This window comes from Cynoglossus semilaevis, chromosome 6 (genome assembly GCF_000523025.1).
Source record: "Cynoglossus semilaevis isolate Cse_v1.0 chromosome 6, Cse_v1.0, whole genome shotgun sequence".
Classification (NCBI taxonomy): domain Eukaryota; kingdom Metazoa; phylum Chordata; class Actinopteri; order Pleuronectiformes; family Cynoglossidae; genus Cynoglossus; species Cynoglossus semilaevis.
The window spans coordinates 13,910,611-13,935,485 of NC_024312.1; the positions used below are offsets into that span (position 1 = coordinate 13,910,611).

Below are 24,875 nucleotides of genomic sequence, written 5' to 3' on the forward strand. Positions count from 1 at the left end.
CAATTAGGAATGGTAACACTGGGAGAGACACTGACTGAGTCTAATGTTAGGTTCAAGTCGCTACAGTGTTCAGAGAGGTGGAACTCCGATCAACTCTGTGTTTGTTAGTGTGGCTAAAATTACCCTAATCTCTATTTATCCAGGGACCCTGATAACAGGGGTTTTTGGATAATTATGTTAGTTAAGCAATTACGGCTGTATATTTAACCTAATTGCTGCAATTGCTCAATTCATCAGGAAATTGTTATTGAATTTAAAGTGAAATTAGTCAAATTAAGCACAAAGTGGAAACAGTTCAATCTGCGTTGAACCTTTTTAACTGTCATCATTTCGATCCCTGGGGGTGGGGGGTTAGTGTTCCCACCCCCAGGTCTAATGAAAACAAACACTCCTTTCAGTTGTTCTGAAATTGTGGCGTCAGGTAAAAAAGAAAGAGAAACAAAAATATTTTGTGAGTCATGTTTGGACAGACATTTCCTGTTGTTTTTCCCCCTTTGTAATCTGGTGTTAATCTGAGTTCTATGGCAGTCTGGCAGAAATATTTCATTAACAAACAGAAAAACTGAAAAATTAGGTCAGGAGAAGACAGAACAGGAGACGGCTGTAACGGGCCAGCATGGTGTGTGTGTGTGTGTGTGTGTGTGTGACAGAGAGAGAGAGAGAGAGAGAGAGAGAGAGCTGGTCTGTGACCTTTTGTTAACAGTATGGTGATGAATAGACTGGCACTGAACCATTGATAGTCATTGTTAAAGTAAATATAACTTCAACAGCAGTATTTCTTAAAAGCGACATGCACATAAAATAAATGCACGTTAAAAAATAATTTAAAAAACGGAGACTTGTTAAGAATGAGAAAAAAAAATGATTTGACTAAACAATCCATCAAAAAAATCAAACAAATTCAGAGCTACAAGTCATGAAGCCAACTCTTGTTTGTCTGTCTATTTTTGGCTGGCCGCTGCTCGCTACGCTTCAGTGTCTGGCAGCATTTATTGGCAGTTACTCATGCTGACTTTGGATGGAACCGTGATACACTGCGCAGTATCAGGGCACTCACCAAAGCAGCAGGAAGTGACCGACTTACTTCACTTCAACACTGTGCACCAGCCAGGCAGTTTCATTAATGCTAATAAAGCCAAAACCGAGCTTGAGATTTCCAAGCCGCTGCACACAGAGCTGGCCATAATTTGGATGAAGCAATGAGAGATTGTGATGGAGAGTAAGTGTGTTTTATTTGGTCGGCCTGGTTTATTTTTGAAGATCTTGTTTGCTGAGTCTGTGAATTTTCCAACCTGCGGTGAGAGGCAATAAAACGGTCATCACTCTCTCTCTTTCTCTCTCTCTTTCTCTCTCTCTCTCTCTCTCTCTCTCTCGCTCTCATTATAAAACCCTTCCGGAACTAACACCAGTGAAGGGAGTAAACATTCTCACCCCTCATATCTGCAGCACGAGGGCCTTCATTAATGTGGGATTGCCCATGTCAAGTCTGTCAAAACCCTCGCTTTAATTAAGAACTTTTATTTGCCCCAGTCTGACGCATATGCCGTAAAGGATGACCAGCACCACCATGAGAATTGTTTGGTCCTGTGAAAGAGCAGTAAAATGTCTAAAAGCAAGTATCACCTTTTATGTGTTAAAATCATTAGGCTATTGTTTAATCATGATTTACAGTCAATTTAGATGGAGGATATTTTTAGGAGATGATCTAAATCAGGGGTGGGGAAACTGTTTAGTTGACTGGCCAAAATGAGGCTCAAAATTTGACTGGTGGGCCGTACAAAAAGTACAAAAAAAAAAAAAAATTACACATACACATGCCGTGTAATAGTGTTTGTTGGGCCTGATTAGAAATCCCAGTCGGCCGTATCTGGCCCACGGGCCATAGTTCGCCCAGGTCTAATGTAACCATACAACATGATCTTCAAAGAGCAAGAAAAGTGTCTTGTCAGACAACATCCAGTTTTCCAAACATTGCGTGAGTAGTAAGGAGAGTCAAAGGGTTAAATGCAGTCTGGTCAGGAATTATGGGTCTTTTAATGCTGTTGTGTAACTGACCATAGCCTTCATCAGAGTGCAGTGCGAACGAATTAAAGAGGCACAGCTTTGTGAGTCAAAGTTTTTACTGCGCCAAGTAGTTAATGACGGCGGTCACCAAATGAAGACAAGTTATGACAGGTTTTGACTCGAGGTTTGAGACAATTTAAAGCGCAAATAACTCCTGCAGCCTGTGAGAAGAAATCAGGGAAATGTTTGTGTAAATGTGACTTTTGATTTATGAGTCGAAGTTCTTCGGTTTGTTTGTCGGCAAAGCAAGTGCAATTTTTTTTTTCAAACTGGGTCAGTGAGTAAAGGTAAAATGGAAGTCAGCGAACAAATAAACTGTTCAGTGTCTGCAGAGAAATTAACAGTTGAAATATCCCACACAGAGAGGACGACTCGGTGAATATGGTTGTTTTACCGTCTTATTTATGCTCTCGACTTTAGGGAGACAGGCCAAAACCTTCGAAACAAACTGTTCTTTTCAGTCCTTACTTACCTTCTCTGCCTTTTCATCCACCAAAAGAACGTCTTTTTCTCTTGTAGCAGAGCAGGAGGCCACAGCTTCCACTGCTTCTATTTGTCTGTGCACATACAGTATAGGTGGTGCATTCACGCACAGTGAGTCTGTTGCCTGGTAGAAATGTGTCCTTTCAAAAAAAGATGCATTCGATGCATTTACATTTGATTATATTTCCCATTTTGCGGTAAGTCCAGAAACAACAGAACGTTTTGCAAATGTTTGTGGGTAAAACGTGTAGCAGCTGTGACCTTCCTATAACCTTTGTCATAAACAAATAGATTCTACAAAAGATTTTAAAAAAACCACAGTTAATAATGGACTATATTTTAGACTGCTTTTCCACTTGACTGAACAAGCATATGTTTGAGACGCCCCTCGCTGTCATCAATATCGGAGTACAGTGTAGCGGACTGGCACAGAGAGGCCACACAGACAAAAAGTCAATTTGTTCAGAGCCCTGCACAAAAGACGCCAGTTGCTCAGCAGAGAGGGGCCCCTACTTGAAGAAGAGGGGGCCGTGATGCATGTGTCCCCGCCTGCGGTCCCTCCTGTAGGGCAGCGGTGAGGTTTTCATTGTTTAATGCTGGCTAGAGTGTAAAAGGGAAACTAATTAAGAGCTGCCTGTAGGTGGCCGATGGAGGCTTTTAAAAAGTCCGAGAAGAGACGTGAAGGAAAGGCATGAGGCCGGACAACATGGTCACACACATCAAGAAAAAGGAGGATGCCTTGGTCAGCTCATGAGATGAAAGACATCGCTGATCTGGTTCTGCTTGACTCCGGTGATTTGGGGAATGAGTCAGAAAATCTCAGGCACTACTAATCAAAAAGGAAAATGAATATGATGCAACCCGTTTACAGCCAAAACACTGCTGTGATAGTACAGCTGTATAAACAGACCCACAGCATCACGTGAAACCACTAAGCCACCGCGTTCTCACACATTTTAATTGTGCGTACACAATCAACGGAAATCATTGTTTGCCCGAGCTATAATGAAATCAAGCCTCATTTACACAGCAGCACGTAAACACACCGTGGACCAAGTGTTTACTGGAACACAGCAGGACTCTGTGTCTGCAGGCCTCGGACAAGTGTATATTTGAGGAATGAAATTTAACAAATCACAGGACTCACTCGTCATCAAATCATTGGAATGTTACAGATTTGTGCTAGTGTCCTATTAGTTATACTTATGGGGACGATATTTTTGGAAAAAGTCCTTGTCCTTATGTGGAGACATGTTTCAGTTTCCCATTAAGAAAGAGGATTCTTTAGGACTAGTTAGGATTAGAATTAGAGATGGGTAAGGGTTAGGATTACACCTTTAATGCTGAAGGTTAGGCCAAACTGTGTGTGTTTGTGTGCGGTGTTGGTGTCTCTTGTCGGGGAATAAAGACATGATTGCGTGTGGACAGTGCCCTGCACGACTTCCTCAATCAAAACACAGAGACATCACAGAGACGTCACAGCCAACTGCAGTGATTGCTCCGTCACATGTGAACACAAACACTCACAAACACAACAGTGAAGTACGACTGAGCAAAGACAACAGACGAGTGAATGTGAACTTTTAGCATCTGTGGGACAACGCCACCTATGCTTAGGTAAAATAAAGAGTGGTGCAGTACTTTGACAATGTTAATATACAAAACTAACCCTATACAGTAAATTGGGGAATTCAAATCCTTTTTTTTAATTTTGTTTTTGCGTTTATAAAAAAATGTGCAAGACAGAGTAACTTGAATGTGTGTGTTCCTGTGTGTGTGTCTATGTGTAGCCTCAAGTTTTGTGGGTGGATCTGGTAGCTGTCTAAATAAAATCCAGATAAGGATGCCAAATGACAGAGCTGCTCAGAGTGGCGTGACACTGGGTGCAAAACAAACCAGCTGTTATGGGAGTGCCCAGTATGGCCCAAATCTGAGCGAGGCAGTTACAGCTGAGTTATGGGCACGGCGGCACAGCAATGGATACAATTAGACACTGTTTGTCTCTGCAGCTGGAACTGAAACTGGCTCTCACACACTCAGGCGTTAAACACCCGCTGGATTCAGCGGAGCTCAATTTCCTCCACAGATTAATTCACACATTCCTTTGTAATAAAAAGTTATGAAGTCATAAATGGCAGGAAAGGATCAGACCCACAATATTATTCAACGGTGATAGACCTGACAGGTTGTAATGATGGTAATGACACTGACTTTTAATGAAGATAATTAAACGTTCGTATGCTAACGAGTGCCTACGGCGACAGGTTTTGCTCTGTGTGTAACAGGCAGCACACCACCATACTGTTAGATGAGGAAACGCAGCTTCTGTTTGGTAAACATGCACCGCAGTATAATGACTAAAACACAGAGCGTGACTTGGCGTGAATAAAACACGACTCCTGTGCCACAAAAAATACAAAAAGAATTTTAAAAAATGATAAATATCAAATTACTATCAAAACCTGTTTTGTCATTTTGAGTCATGAATGAATTCGCTACACGTTTCTACATAATGTCAATGCAACAGGTTAGACGAGCATTAGTTTACTATTGAACTACTATTGTTTCAAGTTGTTACAGGTTGATATCAAATACTAAAGTGTAATATTTCAGTGTTAGGAGTTCCTGCTCAGTTACTTTTAATGACTCTCTGACTGTGAATGAAGTACAAGACACTTCTTATCTCAAAGCCACAGCTTCAGCAGTTATTTCCTACAACGACTACATTCAAGTGCCTGAAGGTGTAGGCTAGTCCACCTTCTGAGAGGAATATACAGTAACATGCTGGAGGCCTAGCTAGTAATGAAAAGTTTGTTCAAACTTTATTTTGGATGAAGCATCAGCTCTAAGACACATAACAGATCCCAAATGTGGTCCATTCGAATGGTAATTATTAAGGGTGTGGATATACAGGCCAAATCTACATTCATAGATTTTATGAAAAACAGAACAGAGTTGAAATATAAACCAAAGAATCACATTTTCCTGGGGAGTCCACCACCCACTGATTATGTTCAAATGTTTTACATCAGTGGGTGGTGGTCTTGGCCTTTACTCAGGGTCAAATGATCATGGGTGTAGACAGACATAATATCATGAGAGAGAGAGGAACAGTTGAAGAGCCGACGTGGGACACTGTGGAACTAAAATGTGGACAAAAGACATTGACATAAATGCTAAGGTCAAACAAAGGGGTGGGCAGTAATCTGTTACTTTACTGTGAGGTGTGTCTCTCTGCCTGTCCTTCTGCTGTGTAATCAGTGTCATCACACTCACCTGTGTCTGTCATTAGTCTCACTGGTGTCACCTGGTGCCCTGGGTCTATATACCTCTCTCCCTCACTCAGTCAGGGTTTGGTCATTGTGATGCTTTGTTGTTCTTGTGGTTTTTTGTTCCTGTTCTGATTCATGTCTGCTTTGCTGTGGTTCCGCTCCAGTGAGTTTAAGTTGAACTAAAGTATTTGCACCTGATCCTCGTCTCTCTAGTGCTACAGTAGAGTCCTGTCTTCATCAGTACGTATTGATGAGACGTTAAATGGTCAAAGGACTGACAACAAACTGAACGATAACTGAATTTTGATTTTGAATTTTAGAGTGAGGAGAAGAAAAACATACAGTATATGGATATAAAAACTGCATACATCAACAGTACACATGCAAACAAAATCCAAGATAATATGGATCTCTTACTTAATGCATATGCACATTCACGTTTATAGGAAGAATGTAACATTGTCCCTTTTAAAAAATGACTGTCTAAAAAAAAAAACCTGCTGCCCTCAGTAGTAAAGTATACTGTGTTTTTATTAAAATACATTAAACAGAAGTCCGGCTGAGAGCCCTGAGTGAACGTGTGCCGTCACTGGAGGCATTAGGAGAGCCCACCACTCACTGGCAGATGTACACTATGGATTAACCACATCCATTATTAATGACAGGAAACAACCACACGTAGAAGACATGAGCTGCACAGTGACCACACGTGAACTCAGAATGTTTCCTGCTGCGGAGGGTTAGACCAAACGTTACCACTGACACAGAGTCCCCGCAATGACTTTGTGTGACCAACAGGTGAACGCCACAAAACAAGGAAGTGACAGACTTCAGTGACAAACAGTAGAAGGGTTGGTCAGGACAGGAAGTAGTCCAGACAGGTGTGGTATGTGACCTAGCATCTACTACTAAAGATTTTTTTTGGCATTTTCCTCTAGAATAAAGGGATAATCCCCCCTTTTTTTACTGACCAAGCCCAGGCCCTGAGAGTTTTTTTTTTTTTAACCAACAAGAGGGTTCAACAAAACATGCGTATGCAGCAACTCTGTGCTGTAAAATGCATTTAGATTTAGACAAAAAGACAGGCGTTTGTAGAACCTTTGATGGGAATTCAGAGCCAGTTTAAGTGAGAAGGATAAATGAGACTTACTCTTTTTTGTCTGTCATCACCGGCAGAGGAACGTCCTCGGTCATGTAGTACAGTTCATCGGTTAGGCTGTTGGCCCGGGAGATGTCGATGGAATTACTGTTGTCATGATTCCGTCTGACTGCGGAGGATGAACATCATCATGTCAGTGCACTCACAGTGAGGTTTGAACACAAATGTACTGTATACATACTGTACAACTCATACGACTGTATAACGATGCTGATGGCAGTACATGTAAGACATTGATGGAATCAGATCAATGCTTTCAATTATAATGTTTGATTCTCCTTTCTGTTTTGATTTATTAAAATCATTGAATGTACTGACAACAAACATTGAAAGACGTGAAAAAAAAAAAAGACGTGAGCGTGCATGACACAAAAGCAGATACCTGGAGAGCTAGGACAGCTCATAGTAAAAGATGACCAAGAATGATGGGGGGGGCCTGATGGCATGCAAAAATAATTGCAAGAGATGAGAGAAAGAAGAGGGGAAAAAGAAAAAAAAGGTGAAACAGTTATGCTGAAGTAACATTCATGTCAACAGTACATATTTAGTTCATATGATTTAACATTTTTATCAAGAAACAATGTGTACAGCCACAACACGGGGTCTTGACCTGAACTAAAACATCTCTTCAAACCATCGGACGTTAGAAAACAAGTGAGCCAAATGAGAGAAAAGGGAGTGAAAATTTAAAGAGACATGGTGGGGGGTAGGGTGTTGTAACCAGAGACATCTTGAGTCCCCACTGGGGCTCAGCGAAGGACACGTGAACCGGCTTATCGTCTGCACAAACAGGATAAGGATTTATGAACATGCCGGCGATTCATGCAGTTTATCTGGTCCATCGGTGCAAAAATGTTTTGTTGTGAGCGAGTCAAGTAGAGATGAGGATAGAGAAGAAGAGTGAGTGCAGAAAAAATGGAAAGGGTCTCTGAAGGGCGGACTCAGACTGGATTATAAACAATGACTGTTTTTTTTTTTCTGACCAAACCTGCTCCACAGTAAACACTTATCATCTTCACTACCTCCTTACCTCACCCCTTCCCCCCAACCCCCCACCCGTCCTCTCTTTTTGGTGTCTCTATCTGGGTCCAAACATTCTCTTGGGCTAAGCCTATTCCAACCCAGTCCAACAATGTTCCTCACCCATGGAGTTGGCCAGGTCCCCAGTAAAGAAAAGAGGGCAGGTCAAATCAGGACCAATGTCTGACTCGCTCTGCTTGGCTCTGGTTTGGTCCACTGGCAGGACAAAGACCAGGCCAGCCAGTGAGTCTAATTAAAATACTGTCTGGGACATATGAAAGAGGCAGACTGGGTAATGATTAACACAGAGGAGCTTTTAATGAAAGAGAAAGCAGTAGTGAAACAGTGAAAAGACTGTTGGTCAGATAGAGTTGGGATCAAAGATTAGGAATAAACCTGAAATGGGTTTCCTGGTGTTTGGTCGACAACGGGAGGAAAAAAAACAAACTGTAAAATGTCTTTATTTTGAGTGGGCTTTGGTGTAGTTTACACTTTTGAAGATTTAAATTTCACAGGAAACTCACTAAACAGCAGGATCAATGAACTATACAGTAAAATGAAAATAAAATCATTGGACTAACCTGTTTGTCTCAACAGTCTGGTGATTCCTGCAGAGAATAGAAAAATCAATAATTAATAAGAAGTCATGCTGTGAATACCTTTATCATATCTAAGTAGTTGTGTTTCTTAAACTAAATTTAATCAGCAAAGTTACACACTAAAACATTGTTTTCAGCTGATCAGCTATGAGACAGGCCGGCGTTCTGTTGTGTTATCCTTTTTGTAAGTTGAGTTAAAAACAATAAGTTGGTTTTCTAAACCAAGTTACAGTAAAGAAACCTCAGGAACCACAGATATCCAGTGGATATCGACGTCTAAGTGTCAGTTTACGTTGTAGATGGAAAGCTGGGTCCATGTCAGAGTGTGTACCTTCCACGGTCCCCCTCGGCTCTTCCAAGAAATATGAGACGTCCTTCTTCTCCACAGAGTCATCGATGTGATCGTAGGTGATCTGGGGAATTGATATAGCCCTGTCATTGGCCACGCCCATGGAGCCGTTACCTCTGGACTTCAAGCGCCGTTTGGAGCCCCTTTTCTTCAACACAGAGGGAACATCAATATGTGAATCATCAAGTGTATGAGGCGAATAATGATGATGAGTGACATCACTAGATCATATCACATTTCTGTACCTACAGGAATAAGAGAGGAATTGTTGGCACATTCAAACGTCAAACTGCCCAGATTTCTGCCTGAAGATTTAACATGTTGACCTTTGACCTTTGAATGGAGATATAACCCCTAGAATGTCATAAGTGTCAAATCTGTCAACAAAAATTTTATTTTATTAAAAACTTAATTTATTGCAGAAACACAGGTGTATATGTTTCATGTTTTCAAGTGTTTGTCTATAGTATGACTACACTAGTTTCAATTCTTGTGATTTAGCCAGTTTGAGGATGAACAATATTTCAGGGCATAACAACACTGCGTTTATATCGCTACCTCCGGGGGAGGGATTGGTGTTTACGTATGTAAACTGAAAGAACACAATGTCCTACTTTTTCCTTGAGAAAAAAGAACGATGAATGCAAAAAAAAAGGTTAAGGAGAGAGAGAGTAAGTGAAGGAAGAAAAGAGAGAGAAATAAGAAACAGGAGACCATCCTGATGCACAAAGAAAAAAAAAACCCGGGGAGAGAGGGGAACGTCAGCGTAGAAAAGTCACAGGCCGAAAAATAGAAAGGAGCGGAAGCACCACTCATTCTTCCCTTTGCATTTGGGCTCAATGCAACACAAAGATTTTTTTGTTGTTGTTCTACAAGACAAAGGTTTACTCCCATGAGAAAGGTGGCAGTGACATCATCTCAACTGACTGAGTCTTTGTACGGCACAGACAAAGGGCCCAAGTCATCCTGGTGGAGGGTGGGGGGGGTCCGTGTGTGTATACGTCTGCGAGTACGAGTGTGTTTTGGTGTGTGAGGGTATGTGTGTGTGTGTGTGTGTGTAGTCTAGGCTGTGAACCCCAGACAACATGGAGTTAATGCTGCTGAGACACTGGGACATGAAATATTGGACGACACGATGCAGGACAGATAACTTCAACAAAACAACCTGTTGTTAGTTTTGGTTTTTCTGAAAAACAACATTGACTTGGCAGTTTGGGACAAAGTAAAAAAAAAGAAAAAAAAAAGATTAAGGGAAGACGTTTCTTGTTAAATCAACATCAGGAATATTGTGCGTTAGTGCCACATTGTTTTTACCAGTTAAATAATTACCGATAGGTGCAGTTTCCTGAGATTAGGACTGGAAATGTCAGCTTCCACTGTGTTGACGGGAACTGGAGTTAAGACGTACATTTTCCACGTAGCAGCGCAGCCGCCTGGTTTCTCTGCTGCATAGCATCTCCACAGTGTCTGATAGAAACAGGAAAAACATGAAAGTGTTGTTAATAAATGCAGTCGAAACTGCGACTCATCGGGTGATTGTTTTGGTCAAAGTCTTGACGTCATCGTGCTGCGCCCACGGTGAAAGTGTCAGCAGCTGGGCTGTATCTAAACTGAGGAAACATCTGATGTTCAACTGATTACAAAGTGTGATTTCACGCCTTTTAAATATCAGCGTGACGAGTCTTTGTAGTGACTGGTTAATTATGCAGTACAAACAAGTCATTAAGATTTTTCCACATGATCTCACTGGTTATTTCGCTGTTGCTGTGTTTTACTGTGAAAAGTCAACCCTGGACGACCTCCAGCCGTTCGTGGCCTTACAGTTGAAGCGCTGCCATCTGCTGTTCAAATGTACCTGAATGAGTGAGGCTGCTGCAGGAATCTGTCTGTTGAAATGCTTCTGCCTCTGCTTCTGCTGGACCTTCAGGGCAAATCCTGAGCCCAAGATTCCCTAACAGTAGGGAACAATGAGGATGCGTTGGTCAGAATACATGTTGTATATCACATTGTCACCGGGTTTGTCCTTACAAAAACTGGGGGTGAATTTATTTTTATAGCCTTTTCATATTGCTCAAAAATTTGAATGAAAAATCATATTTACAGCTGGCAGCGCAAAGAAGGAGATGGCAAAGACGCTGAAGCAGGAGGCAATAGCCTTCCCAATCCATGTTTGAGGAATCTTGTCACCATATCCAATAGTGGTGACTGTCACCTAGAGACAGAAAAGAAATGCAAATAAATATATATTATTAAGTTACTGTTCTGTGTTGTTACAAAAAAAACTAGTCTTTCAGCAAAGTCAGTATCAATGTTAACGGCTTCTTGACAGGATGTGTTCTAACCGCTGTTATGACCTCTTAGTTAAACACTTAAAAAACACTTCACTTAATATGGTCTTTCGGTTTGAATTTTAAATTCCTCCAATCAGGGATTTTCTTTTAAAACATTTTTTGTTTTACTGCAAATGCAGGTCAGTGCATGTTGTGCAAAGCTTTACCAGAGGAGGGGCATCATCCCCTTTATGCCTTTCTCTACAACCATCAACAGTGGCGCGAGGCATTACAGAATAATACTTCTCAAAGAGGATAAGATTCTCAACCACTAATCCTCAGAGAGTGTAGGAATTTGTTAGGGGGTGAGAGGTTGGTGAAACAAATACCTCTTGGATTTTCATGCACACCCAAAATGAAGGCAAGCCAATTCTGACACATTCAGAGCACACTTGGAGTATTGTTGGTGTCTGTGAGGTATCAACTCCTGAGCCACCGCTGCACGTCAACAAAGCGGCTGATGTAAGGTGAGATTCTTTAAAGGGCTTTCAGAGTAAAAGGGAAAAACAGTGTGTGTGTGTGTGTGTGTGTGTGTGTGTGTGTTGAAGGCTGGGTGAGGGGCAGAATAGTGTGGGATTTAATTCCTTATCCTCCAATCTGATGACTAAACAATGTCGCAGTGAGGAATGGTCTACTTGAAAACACTCGACTGATTTGAACTGGAGGGTGTGGGGAAAAAAAACCTTTTCATGTCTAAACAAAGGTCACAGGTCGGGTCTTTGAATATGTGCATAACTGTACTGACAAATACATGTGAATATGTGTGTACAATGGATAATCCCTGTTCAGTAGTAAATACCTCAGTAAATAAAAATGTGAAACAATCTGCAATTATATTTACTTAAGGGACCTGGAATTAAACCATGTAATTCGAAGTACTTTTAGCCATGTCAGCTCCGAAGTACACGGTTTACTTCCATCTCTTTGCTGCAAACTGATCCCCAGCACAAGGCCACCAGTGGTTTCTCATTACTTTTCTTTTAATTCAAATCTTTAATTAACTGCTGAGGAAACCTGAGATTCAACACAGAACATAAGCAAAACCAGCTCTTCTCACGCAAAAAAAGTCAATGCACCTGCCCGTCTCAGAACAAAATGTGGAAAGTTTTCGAACTAGCAGCCTTACCACGCCCCACCAGAGGGCATCGGCGTAACTGGAGAAGCCTGTCTTTCCATCTTCATCCACGGCATCTTTCTCCGCCAAGTAGACAAAGTAAGAGGAGAAGATGAGGCCCAGGAATCCGATGTAAAGAGTTGTAATAAGTTCCTGGAAGAAAACCACATCAATCAAACGTGACTTAGGAATGATATCTACATTTTTAAAAATTAAAATTAAAAACATGACAACATCAGAAGCTACCTGTCGATGGATGAAGACGACAGATCCTAGGAGTCTCCATGTTCCTCCCTGACGATCCACGTGAAGCATGCGCAAGATTTGAAGGAATCGGATTCCTCTGTAACAAACATACAGGCCATTTTTAAAATTTTGTTTTCTATTTTCTTATATAAGTCAGTGTTAAAAATGCAATACAGCAGTAACTGCAATACCTGATGGCAGACGTAGCAAAGACTTGGCCATTTGACCCTACACCGAGCACGATGATTGAAGCAATAACCACTATCAAATCTGTAAAAAGTTAAAAAATAAAGACCATTTAAAAGACTTGTCATTTAATCTGGAATAAAAACATTTCACCAACAACTTCAGTAAAGTTAAAATGCTGTTCAAACACGACATATCTAAAGACAGAAACATAGACAGACGTAGAAAAGTGCAGCGTGTACCTATGATTGATATGGGCTTCCTGATGAAGTGCAGGCGTCCTTTGATACCAGAATATTTGCTGCGACAGCCCGCTGACCACAGCCGGACCACATACTCTGTGCCAAAGAAGAGAACCAGAACAATCTCCTGTGGAGGACATGGATGAAAATGAATTATTTCACAGAAAAGGAGGGGAAGCATTGACACCACACACGTATCGTATGTCATTAAGGCTGGCGGGAATAACTGGCAAGATTTAAAGTGTTATGTGAGGCAGTAATGACAGGCTTGAGAGAAACAAAGAGACACCGAGGTGGTCTGCAGCCACCAAAGACCACCAAACCACCCAGGAACGTAGATGAGTGTAGATAAGGCAGCTGATGACAGCTTATAATGAGACAGGCTGGATGGCTAAGTGATCACTCTGCCACTGAACAGATGAGACAGTTAAATAATTCACTGTGGCACTAAGATCTTGTTAGGAAAGTCTTCATCTACGCCAGTATCTGAGCTACAGAATAACTCATTTTTCTTTTTTTTCTGTAACCTGCCCTTGAGTGTGCCTCTATGAACTCATTAAGTCTGTGCAATAACGTTCAGGGCCGCTGCCTATCCATAATATTTAGCCACTATACTGTCAGTTCAAATCTGAGCCAATGTGGGTGGTCATCTCCTTGATTGCTTGAACTGGCTGCTCCCTGACCACTGCTTATATGAAACTTAATACCTTGAATCCTGCTGCAATAACACAGCACCACTCAGTCCAAAAACAATGACCTGCCACACACACTCACACACACACCACTATTCAAGCAAAAGTGTCACTCTGGAGGACATGAACTGAATGTCACTCAAATGGAGGACAATGAGAGAAGGAGAAGAGAGAGAGAATAGATTAGAAACTCAATATGACAAAAAAGTATACTCCAATTTCAGCAGGCTTTGTTTTCTTCTAGCTCACCTTTCAAAGTAAACAAAATAATAATAATTTTGGTGGTTTTAAGATATTAGTCAAAATTACTTTGTAATGTTTTTTCACCCAGATGCGAGAGGTGGCATCTGCATGAAGAACTGGCATCTAACTGTTCACTGAAATCTGTCTGCACGGCAATAATCTGATTAAGACAGATGTAAACAAAGCTGTTAGGAAATCTGTAAAGTCAGATGTAATCCATCTGGGAGGATGCGTGAATAAATGTTCTTTTAATCATTTTATTTTACGGACCTGTGATTAACACTTCGAGTTCTCCTGTGGTAGAATTGTGAGCAACTGCCATGGATGGAATTGGATCAACATTTTATTCTACCACATTATTGACATACTAACAGAACAATGCTCGACTGTTAAAACCCAAACCAAACATTTTTATATCTCTGGACTGGCTTTGAATATCATTTACAAAAGCCAAATTGATCCTGTGACTCAAGACAAAGTGTTACAGTCGGCACTGCAGAAAATATTTAGTAAATATTTATCTGGCCTATCAGAATTAAACAGAATAAATGACAACAGAAATAAACATACAAACAGAGAGTAAAGGGACATAATCATGATTAATGCAGTTGGGATTTCATTATTTTAAAATGTGTTCATGACCTGCCTGTGGTCTGCTTAGGTCACTGGGCACCAGGCCCAGGTCTGGATTTACTCTGGCTGCTGCCAAAAGACTAAAGCTCTTACTGGACAAATGTCATCGCTGCCATTTAAAACAGCAGTCTGTGATTAGTGATGGTCAGCTACCATGACATTCCTAAGTATAGCTGCTACAACTATAGTATATGTCACTGGGGCGACTTCTATTTGAGTCCACACATGCAGGTTTACACACTGTATAAAGTATAAATATACACTGGGGTATAATTCCTGCAACTGTTCTCTAATTTTTAAATGAAGACTTTGTGAAACAAAGGAAATCAAAATTGACGTTTTGTCTGTTTCTCTTTATTAGACTGAGAGGAGTTCTGAAGCAACAAGCATGAGAAAAGTTGAAGGGTGGAACCAGACAGTGAAGAAAAGAAACAAAGGAGGAGAGAGAGAGAGAGAGAGAGAGAGAGAGGTAAAAATAAATGAATAGCTGTTATTGTAGCATACTGCAGGTCTGTAACTCCACTGGTTAAAAGTTTACAGAACACTCTGTCCTCTTAATGCCCCCAGCATCTCAGGAGGTGGTACACGTGTTTGCTTGAGTGTGTTTGTGTGCTCCATCCTTGTGTGTGTGTGTGTGTGTGTGTGTTTGTGTATTTATATTTACAGCTGCTGGAAGAACACAGAAGGCACACACACACACACACACACACACTTTGTTCAGTGAAAAGGCAGCTATAATTTTTCACTGCCAATTCAGCAGTTAGTGCAGTATAGTCTGTTTAGAGGCCAATCACCAAGAAACAATGTCATCATGACGTTGTGTTTACTGACCACACAACATTGTCATCATGTAACTTATGGTAATGTAACAGGAGGGATTGTAACAACACAAACTGATTTTTGGACAGTTGTGTAAGATTGTGGGGTCAGGTTTCCCAGCTAAATGATCTTCTGTCTCCATCATGCGGGAACAGAAGGTACTGCAGTGGGAATTTATCGGAGACAATCATACAACAGTCATTTCAGTAATAAGGCTTGATGAGCCCTACAACCCAGCTAAAGTCATGTACAACTGTGTGGTAGCACAGTCGAAATACTCACCATCCAGAAGAGGGTGCCGGTGGCGAAGTCTGCATATTGTTCTATGGTTGAAAGGACACTGAAGATTAGACAGACCAGGACCATGACGAAACTGTGGGGCAGGAACGTTAGTCAATTAGTACTGGCAGCACATTAGTTACTGCACTAATTCTGGAGTGGAACTTTCAACATTAAATACATCATTAATCATTATAACAATCTAGAGTTGTGTTTTCACCTTTATTCCACACACTCCGTAAAGTAATTTTATGCATTTTTCAAAAGGAACATATTAACATATTAATGAAACGATCAGCCAAATTTGAAATCAGCCTATACAGTAACCACAGTGTTTGTGTTAAAATGAATGATTTTATTCAATAGTCTACATATAGCACTATACCTTCTGCTCATCCTTTGTCATCAATCAGCTTGCATTAACAGCTAACTGAATGTTTCCACATCTCCTAGCAACAGTGAAACATTCCGACAAGACTCTCCATCTGTCAGTGTATACAGTATACGTACACGGTCCACAAATATGACCTGATGAGCAGGACATTCACTGTCAGCACATTTACATGAAGGGCAGGAAAAAGAAACAGACAAAAGGAAGAGGAGGAATAATAAGAGGAAGGGGCATTTCTTAAGCCACTCTAAAACCTAGATTTTGCTTTCATCAGACATGTTTACCAATTTTACCAACCATGTATTATTTCTGGCCTTTTAAGGACGACTAATATGGACATGTCCGTCCCTTAATGACTTACAGTGAAATCATGGTGTGCATGTTCACCATCCCGGAAATAATCCTTGTAAAACATAGTTCATAAGTGCTGTTACATGACAGAGCAGGGATATTTGCATGTGCCCACATCTCCATTAAGACACATGACTAAAAATGCGAGGGTGGGTGCTTTATGAGTTTGTGTGCTGCACATCCAGGCTGAATTATGGGCCATATGCAAAGGTTATATAAGAATCTGCTCTTTATTATTTGACTAAAGATGCAACATGCATGGCCTATAATGGTATGCAGAAGTCTTGAACGACCCATCGTTTGCCAACCTGAAACAATTTCCAAAACCTTCTCAAAAATCTCTGTGGACATCCAAAATGTGGGTTTTCTCATACAATGCTCATCTTGAATCTTGAATTACTAATCTTAAATTACTTAATCTATGGATTTATCAAAACATTTTGGTGTAAGAAAATAATCACACACGTTTCCATAGGAATAACATTAAAACATGCTGGATCCATAAGGCCAAAAAGCCAGTCAGCAGTAAGAGAATGAGCTGAGCTGTGACATCATCCAATCTGATTTAGTTCAGTCTTGTATATAAGCCATTTTGATGAGTGTGTGGCTCCAAGACCCAATCCAGGGTGTTAGTGGGGGTGCTATTTCAGTGTGATCCTACTTTTGTTCAGCAGATACATGCAACATGTATCACGTTTGGTGGCTAACTCAGTTATTACACTTTCCTCTCCAACAACAGGGTCATAGCACGTACGACATTAAAAAAAAAATCCCACAGTGCGCCACTACAGAAAAACCTACAGAAATTATATTTAATGAAAGCGAATAATCCTCACAATACTATTGATGAGTATGACATTCTCAGGAGAACCAATGAGTATGACATAAGCAGTGAACTCAACACAGTTACTTTCAGTTGTGTTTTTTTGTCAAGTCCCAAAATGATGCCAAGCACTCTGAAATGGCAGCCCAGGACAGGAACGGGTCACTCAGAACCATAAGCCAACCTGATTTGGCCAGGCCAAAAACCCCAGGGGACTGATTAGAACAAAACAGCTGGGGCTTTAGTGAGTATTAATGACTACAGAGCTGTCCAGCTCTACTAAAATAAGCAGCGAGAACAGCATCAAACCTCCATTCAGTTAAATGGGAAAGTAGGAACTAAAAACAAAGAAAATTTGAACAGATGTTGACTGAAGATTTAAAGACAGAAACATTTGGTGGCAAAGTTGAATCCAATATGATTGAAAACACTTCACCAGCATGAAGGAGAGCATACACTGTAGCCACCTGAGTCAATCATTAGCTGTGCGCTAAGGTAAAAATGTGTTATTCTAAGACGGCTTACATCATCTTGCCAGTAAGCATATATACGTCATGAGTCCTTAACTAATTCCAAAACTAATATTATACTTATATTTTATAAGTGAGCAACCTATCACAATAAAGTGGTCAAATTCTTCATTGCTATCAAATTCTTCAACATAAACCCTAAAGTATATTGAACATTACACACAAATATGTCTGAAAAATGACCTTAAAAACAATATGTGATAATGTGATAATGATATTTAGTCAACTGTTTAAATACATTTTCTTGAAGAACTCAACAACAGCTCACTGAAGGTCGTCCAACCTTCTCATTAAATACAGTTTTGATAAGATAATGACTAACACTAAAACATAAAACCATGTTTGGTTCATGGAGAAAAACAGATTTCTTTTAAAACTAGTTAAGTCCACCGTACATCAACTCAACTTAAAGGGACATTTCCACCACCAACAGAATACACATATGTACATGTATCTGTTTTGATCAATCTGAAGCTACTACATGAAAAAAAAAAAAATAAGCGCCTTATTTTCACAAGCACACCCTTCAATCAAAGTAAGGAAAGTGCCCTGAACATAACGGCCTGCTCCTCACTGACCTCTCTCCATTCCCCATCCATCCCGTCCATGGATGAGCTTAGGATGGATTACACAACAGCGCCCCACCACAAATATGGATATCAGCTGAGGCTTAGCTACGGGCCCGTCCAATAATTACTGGAAAAATAGATGTAAATCTCTTTACAGGTTTGACGGACAAGAGGAATAATATGATAGATACAGTAGGTGGAATGACGGATGGTGTTAGCGTTGTCATTCAGCTACATGTACAGTATGTCACATTCAGTATGAATTTAGTAGAAGGATTCCTCATCCAAATAGCAACAACTTTGAAACATCTTCAAACAGCATGTCATCACTAGAAAATTTTAAAAGAAAACAGAGTGACGTTAATTGCTATATGAGCATTTTAAGCAACAATTGCTTTTAAGATATTCATGTCAGAATCTCAGATTTCAAACCCTGTCAAGTCTGGGCCTCCTGGTGGACGTTAATACCTTTAATGACAAAGGGAGAAAACCTCACCTTATCTGATATCTGTTTTCACAGTGCCCCCTCAGCTCCACTCTACAGGGGTCACCACAGCAGATCCCTCTCCAGCCTCTACTGTTACACCAGCCACCTCCATGTCCTCTTTTGACTTTTCAGTCATTCAAAACCAATGCTACCAACTGTTGAATTTTCATGTACCTAAAACTACAGCTACTGTAACAGCACACACTCTCACATCCATATTCTTTTCAGTATCTTAGGTGTGGCTTCATCTCCATTCGCAATTTATGTTTTCTGCCATTTTGATCCATAGCGGTCCTGACTCCATGTTGGGTTTATCCTGTACAGCAGGGGTTATCAACTCCTGGTCCCACAACTGGTATTGGTCCATGGGTCATTTTGTTACCAGGGCACAGTGAAAAAATGAACTTATTTTATTAAATAATCCCTCAGTCCAAATAATACATCTTCAGATTTAAATGTTAACGCGCTAGAAAACATTCAATTTAGATGAAGAAAGAGCTAAATTGATTGTTATCACATTAATTAATGACAGTTGTTTTGAAGGTTTATCATTAGGGGGCCGTGCAGTTGAACTTTTAACTCATTCCTCCTTCACCCTGCATGTGTACAATAATTTAAAATTAATTTGAGAACACAGACCATTTTTGTTTTTTTGCAGAAAATGGCATAATCTCTCCTCTAGTCGATGCAAAATAGAACTGAGAAGTGGAAGTGACGCATACATTAGACTCACGTCAGACGGTAATCTCTCGTAAATCTCTTGTACTCACAGAGTTTTCCTTTACTCATATTTTGCACCGATGGAAAAGAACGCCTAGAAACTGAGGCATTTCCACGGCCTGTTCAATAATCTGTCCAAGATATAAAAATACACACAGAGACCAAGTAGTCCAGGCAACATCTGGTGCAGATTCATGAGTTTTAAAAGGTGCAATGCTGGAGAATAGAAATCGTTTACTTTGGCTTTTGTTTACATATGGACAGTTTTAGGTCTGCATGAAGATGACACGTTAAACTTAGCAGATAGAACGAAGAGGTATAGTTGTAATCTGCTTACATTCTGAGGAGGGTGTTTAGAAATCATGACGTCATAAATGTTTATTCTGCTACGGTTATGTAAAAGACTCAGGGGGCGTGGCCCGAGATCGTCTATCTGCCAGTGAGTCTGCAAAGCAATTGCATAAGATTCTTTTCGGGACACATGTCTTCTGTTTATATCTGACCATCATGTGTTTTTCTGGTCGACATAGTCATTATTGAATCCTCTAACTCTGACAGTTTCATCCTTATAAAGTTAAAGATTACGTGATGTATTTCCCATCTCTGGGCTTGTAGCCAAAAAAGATACAAAAAAATGAAAACCATTTTTTTAATGCTAGTACACATACAGTACAGTACAAAATACACCGACTGCCTACATGCCACTGTCTCTCATGCTGATGCTGTTTTTTTTTCTTATATTGACAGAGCCAGATGGACTGCACGGATTAAGGACCAATTAAAATGAGATTTTTCCGACTGGGGACAAAGGACATGGATAAGGTTAGGGTTTGTCAAAGGTTCAGGGCTGTGACTGCGTGTGCATGAGTGTGTGTGTTAGCCAAGCCTAATAGAAGTCTATTAAGGCTGTCATGCAGCTCTTTATGTGTCACTTCACCCCTGCCAATCTCTGGGCTGGCCAGGTAAATAGATGGCCACCAGCAATAACCATCGACAAAAGTTGCTTCAGGGACTGTCGGGGGGGATGAGTCAGAAAGGTTTAATATTAAATGAAGGATGGGCTCGGGTGATAGAAAAACATTTGAGCCCAAATTTCTGCCAGAACAGATTTACAGCTATGTTGACCTAATCGCCATCAGGTTTCCATATACCTTAGATGAACAGTAGTATTATGACTGTTAAGAAAACAAGAAAAAGTTAAAATGATCACAACAAATTCTCACTCTGTTAATAAATGGTTATTCACTTGTGTACGGACAGAACACTTACAGCATTTGTATTTGTGTATAACATTATATTTAATTTAACTTTGGTTTAAATCATAGGTTTAAAAAATGAAATGAAACAGAATTCTTATTTATTCACTCAACCTTTCACATGTCAAACAGTCAGATATATCCATTTTATACACAGCTCTGTGGTACTAAATAGTTGAGATAAATGTAAACAGAGGTCAACAGTGGGACTCCAGCTGAACTTCTATTCTTATCATTCATGTTTTCTTCTAATCTGATCTTAATCCGTGTGATCTGGGATTACTATTGTAATACGTGTGGTACGATGCCGTGGCATTCCTCAGCGATCATGCAAGAACCTGTTGTCACATGTTAGAGGCTATTTGTGGCCATGAAAGTAACAACCTTCTTTTGCACTAGATAAAAATGCCTCAATTTTTTATTAATTTCAGATGCTAAATTCATTATTAATAAATCATTTACTTAAGAGGAATTTCTTAAAAATCTAATGTCTAATAAATAAAATATAGCTGATTATATGTACAATATATTTTGTAGTTGGATGACCATATACCAATGGGAAATTTAATATTTTTAGAATTTTTAATATTTTTTACCTCAAGTACAGTCATTGTTTAATACTATATTTATTTTAAATTTAATGAAAATCACTGTCTGTATCACTAGTCACACACTGTAGTCCAGTTTGAATGATTACAACATGCTAAAACACTGCACTGTGAGCATTTTAATACCAATAAAGGAGAGACAGTTTCACTTGTGGTAGTAACTTATATGATTAATATGAAGTTGTCCAAACTGTGGGTCAGTGTGCACCGTTAGCAGGTCAGGTTAGCAGCCTGAGGGAGGTAGCTCCATGTTTAATGCATGAGGTTGGTGGTCACTTACAGTGAAGAAGACCAGAAAAGACCGAGCTCATCAAGGCCAAAGGTGTAGCTGACCAGATCAAACTGACCTGCAAACACCTACAGTCAACCAGCAGGCTACAGTTAACTCGCCTTCTGTTACTGGGAACCAAAACCTAATACTGTAAAGAGCTGCACTAGATGTAATTAACAGGAACTGGAGTAAATGGAGAGAGAACATGCTCACCCTGCTGAGTCCAATACTCAACACTGGCAAAAACTTTTACAAGTTTTCTGAAGCTCTGCTAAAAGTCACACTTCATTGTGGCTATGTTTATTTTTTGGTTCTTTTTAAAAAAGAAAAAAGAATCACTTCGGCCTCCCTCATCATTGACTTACTTGCTTTGACTCACTTTGTTTTCTCACATTGTTTTCACTAAGGCTGTTTTCCCTATGCCCTCCTTTTTGTTTATTTAAATTTGAAAATTCAAATTTTTTGAGTCCCTCTCTCCGGTCGTCTACTTAAATCTGCACTTCACCCAAACTGACCCCAAGTCTGTTTGGGTTAAGTTAACACTGAGATCAGTGTTAACTGAAAATAACAGGTACTTACACAAGGAAGTGATAGAGAAAGCATTTCAGCCCAGCAGGTCTCTCAAGGAAATTGTAAACATCACCCTGCATGCTAGTCGTGATGTAAGGGCTCTGGAAATCCTTCTGGTGGTGATGCAGCCAGCTCGAACGAGGGAGAGGTGGTGGGACAGAGGTGGCAGACGGCTGGTCCTGTATTATCTGCAGCACCGGGTCCTTTGTGTCTGCTGGTAGACAGCAGGGAATGTGTGATCCATTATTCACTGCCGTGGGGTCCAGTTCCAGTGAAACAGGAGAGTAGTGGCTTCTGTCATGTACAGCAGCACTCCTGACTGTACTTCCTGTGGAGGCTGTGAGGTCAGCGTCCATCTCCAACTCCGAGCTGAGGTTAAGGCTTGTGCTGGCATATCCGTTGGGACTGAAGTTAAGAAAGGAGCTCCCGAGCCGATTGCCACAGTCCCTCTGCACATGGCAGGTCATGTGGAAGGCTTGTGCCCGTCTTTCCTCCATGATGCACCGATGGCTGGTCAAGTTCAACGGGAGTCGAGGAGTACTTGAAATTCCCTGGAAGTTGCAAATATTTTATCCTACACACCTACAGAATAAGACATCCAGCTGGGCATGGGGAGCTAGCCTCTGTGGACAAAAGCTCTCCCTGCACAGCTGCACGTGTGTCCATACCTGTAATTAAAAAGCAACATGGGTCACTGGGATAGAATAATCCTCTCACCATAATGTCCAAATGATTTAACATCTGTCCTGAAATACACTGGATTATTTAGAGTGCAAAGCTTAGTCTCCTGAACAATAATTAGCAGTTGTCACACTACAATAATAATAATCCAATATCTCCTATTAGAAAAAAAAAGAAATTCCCATATGTGGAATATATTTGTTTTTGAAGTAAAAATGATGCCACTATAACAACACAACATGTATAACAACTTTTTTCATAAATATTGTATTCAATTCGTGTAAACAAAAACATTTCGAGTCGAGAAGTGCTTGGCTATGACAAACACAAATCTGAGTCACAAACTAAACGGATCACTGCAAAGTAAGTTACACAAAAAGAAGATAAGAGTGTTGGTTAAGAGCATCCTAAATGTTGATGCTGTGAAATGGTCGAGTGTAAACCTTATTTCGGACAAACAGAGAGGTGTTTCAATTATTTATCGTACCAAAGGTTAAAAGAGCTTCTGGGTGGCCTCTCTGTAAAGACACTGTCAGGTAGTGTGTGATAGATGGCCGGATGTCGCCTAAATGGATCGGAAAAAGTCTCATCGGACAAGAGAGCTGGACTAATTGGAAGCAGTCACCACGTCCACATCTGTCCTCGGCCGCAGATGAACCGATGACAGCGGCCACACGCACCGCTGATAGAGTTTCTGCCTGTAAAAGTCCAGTCGTGAGGCACACACTGACATGCATTAGGCTCCTGCGGGGAGTGGGACTCTACGGTTACACTGTATTGTGACAAGGGGGCACAAAAGAAGTGACAGGCCAACGGTCAAATTTAAATGAAAAAAGACGTTAAGTTTCAGTTTATAACACCCCCGTTGTTTTAAATTGACCGGACTGGTAGAGGGTTTGTTTATGAAGCATAATTTGAAAAAGAAGCAATATCTTCGTACTTATTACTTACTTAAATACTTAGTTACTTATTATACTTTTTTTCTAAGGGTCAAACTAATTATATCAAACCTTACCTCAAACTCCTGGAGCGCAGTTCTTAACGGCGCAAAATATTAGAATGAAAACACGCGCAACAGGTTCACTGGCTGTTTTCCGAGAAAACAAGTTCTTGTAAAAAATAAATAAATAAAATAAAATATAAATATGTAACAGTCCTTGATAATGCGGCTAATGTGACGTGCAGTGAAAGCGCAGGTCCTCATCCGTCTGCTGTCTGTGGGACCACTGTCTTTGAAAAGCATCGCTTCTTCCACTCAGCACCGTCGATGCATTCAAAGATTGTTGGACATTTTTATATTCAGTGCAATGTGGATATGCACTGCAAATGTAAAAAATGGTAGTCTAAAATAGTCTATAATAATAGACTATTTATATGACCCTGTAAACTATAAATATTATACAAATAAAATGAAAACAAAAACATCCAAATATTACAAATATCCAAATATTAAATGTACTTATGCTTGGACCTGACAGTTAAATTACAAAACGACAAAAACATATAATATGCCGTTCAACAAGTTTTAAATATGTTGTAAGGTCTATTCTATAATATATAATAGCGTTTTTCCTTGTAGTATAATATTCTGCGTAAGAAAAGAATTACGAGGGTATTTGAATGCGTCTGAAGACTTGGACAGGCGGACGGATAGCCGCCTGTCGAACGTCGGCGCAAAACATATACCAGTATAAATGCAGATTAAAGAGGAATGACAGATGGCATTGCTGATAATTTCTTTATTTTTTTTTGCCGAAAATACAATTTAATCTTAAGAATTCCAAACCTAGAATATATAAAATTATTCTCATTCCCAAGTAATTTATGTTGTTTTTCTATTCTTTTGAAACAAGCCAATATAATACATAATCGTAATAATGTCAAAGGA

At 40.1% G+C, this 24,875-nt stretch overlaps 1 protein-coding gene across 1 annotated transcript; it reads right to left on the bottom strand.

The window, feature by feature from the left end:
• Nucleotides 1–431: 431 nt before the first annotated feature.
• On the bottom strand, nt 432–24,495 carry kcnq1.2 (potassium voltage-gated channel, KQT-like subfamily, member 1.2). Its single transcript, XM_025056234.1, has 15 exons — nt 24,003–24,495; nt 23,475–23,759; nt 22,316–22,974; nt 15,734–15,824; nt 13,065–13,191; nt 12,828–12,906; nt 12,637–12,733; nt 12,403–12,543; nt 11,048–11,158; nt 10,802–10,897; nt 10,276–10,413; nt 8,929–9,094; nt 8,580–8,606; nt 7,361–7,414; nt 432–7,087 (listed from the first exon to the last, which is right to left on the bottom strand). Exons 3-15 carry the CDS (start codon nt 22,801–22,803, stop codon nt 6,966–6,968), a joined length of 1,737 nt encoding a protein of 578 aa, XP_024912002.1. The 5' UTR covers nt 22,804–22,974; nt 23,475–23,759; nt 24,003–24,495; the 3' UTR covers nt 432–6,965.
• Nucleotides 24,496–24,875: the final 380 nt, after the last annotated feature.

Coding starts and splice junctions, on each gene's coding strand:
- kcnq1.2 (XM_025056234.1), bottom strand. CDS start 22,803: ATGGAGGAAAGACGGGCACAAGCCTTCCACATGACCTGCCATGTGCAG. Junction 12,544..12,636: donor TCGTCTTCATCCATCGACAG/GTAGCTTCTGAT, acceptor GTTTTCTTCCAG/GAACTTATTACAACTCTTTA. Junction 9,095..10,275: donor TCAGGAAACTGCACCTATCG/GTAATTATTTAA, acceptor TCTGTGTTGAAG/AAAAGGGGCTCCAAACGGCG.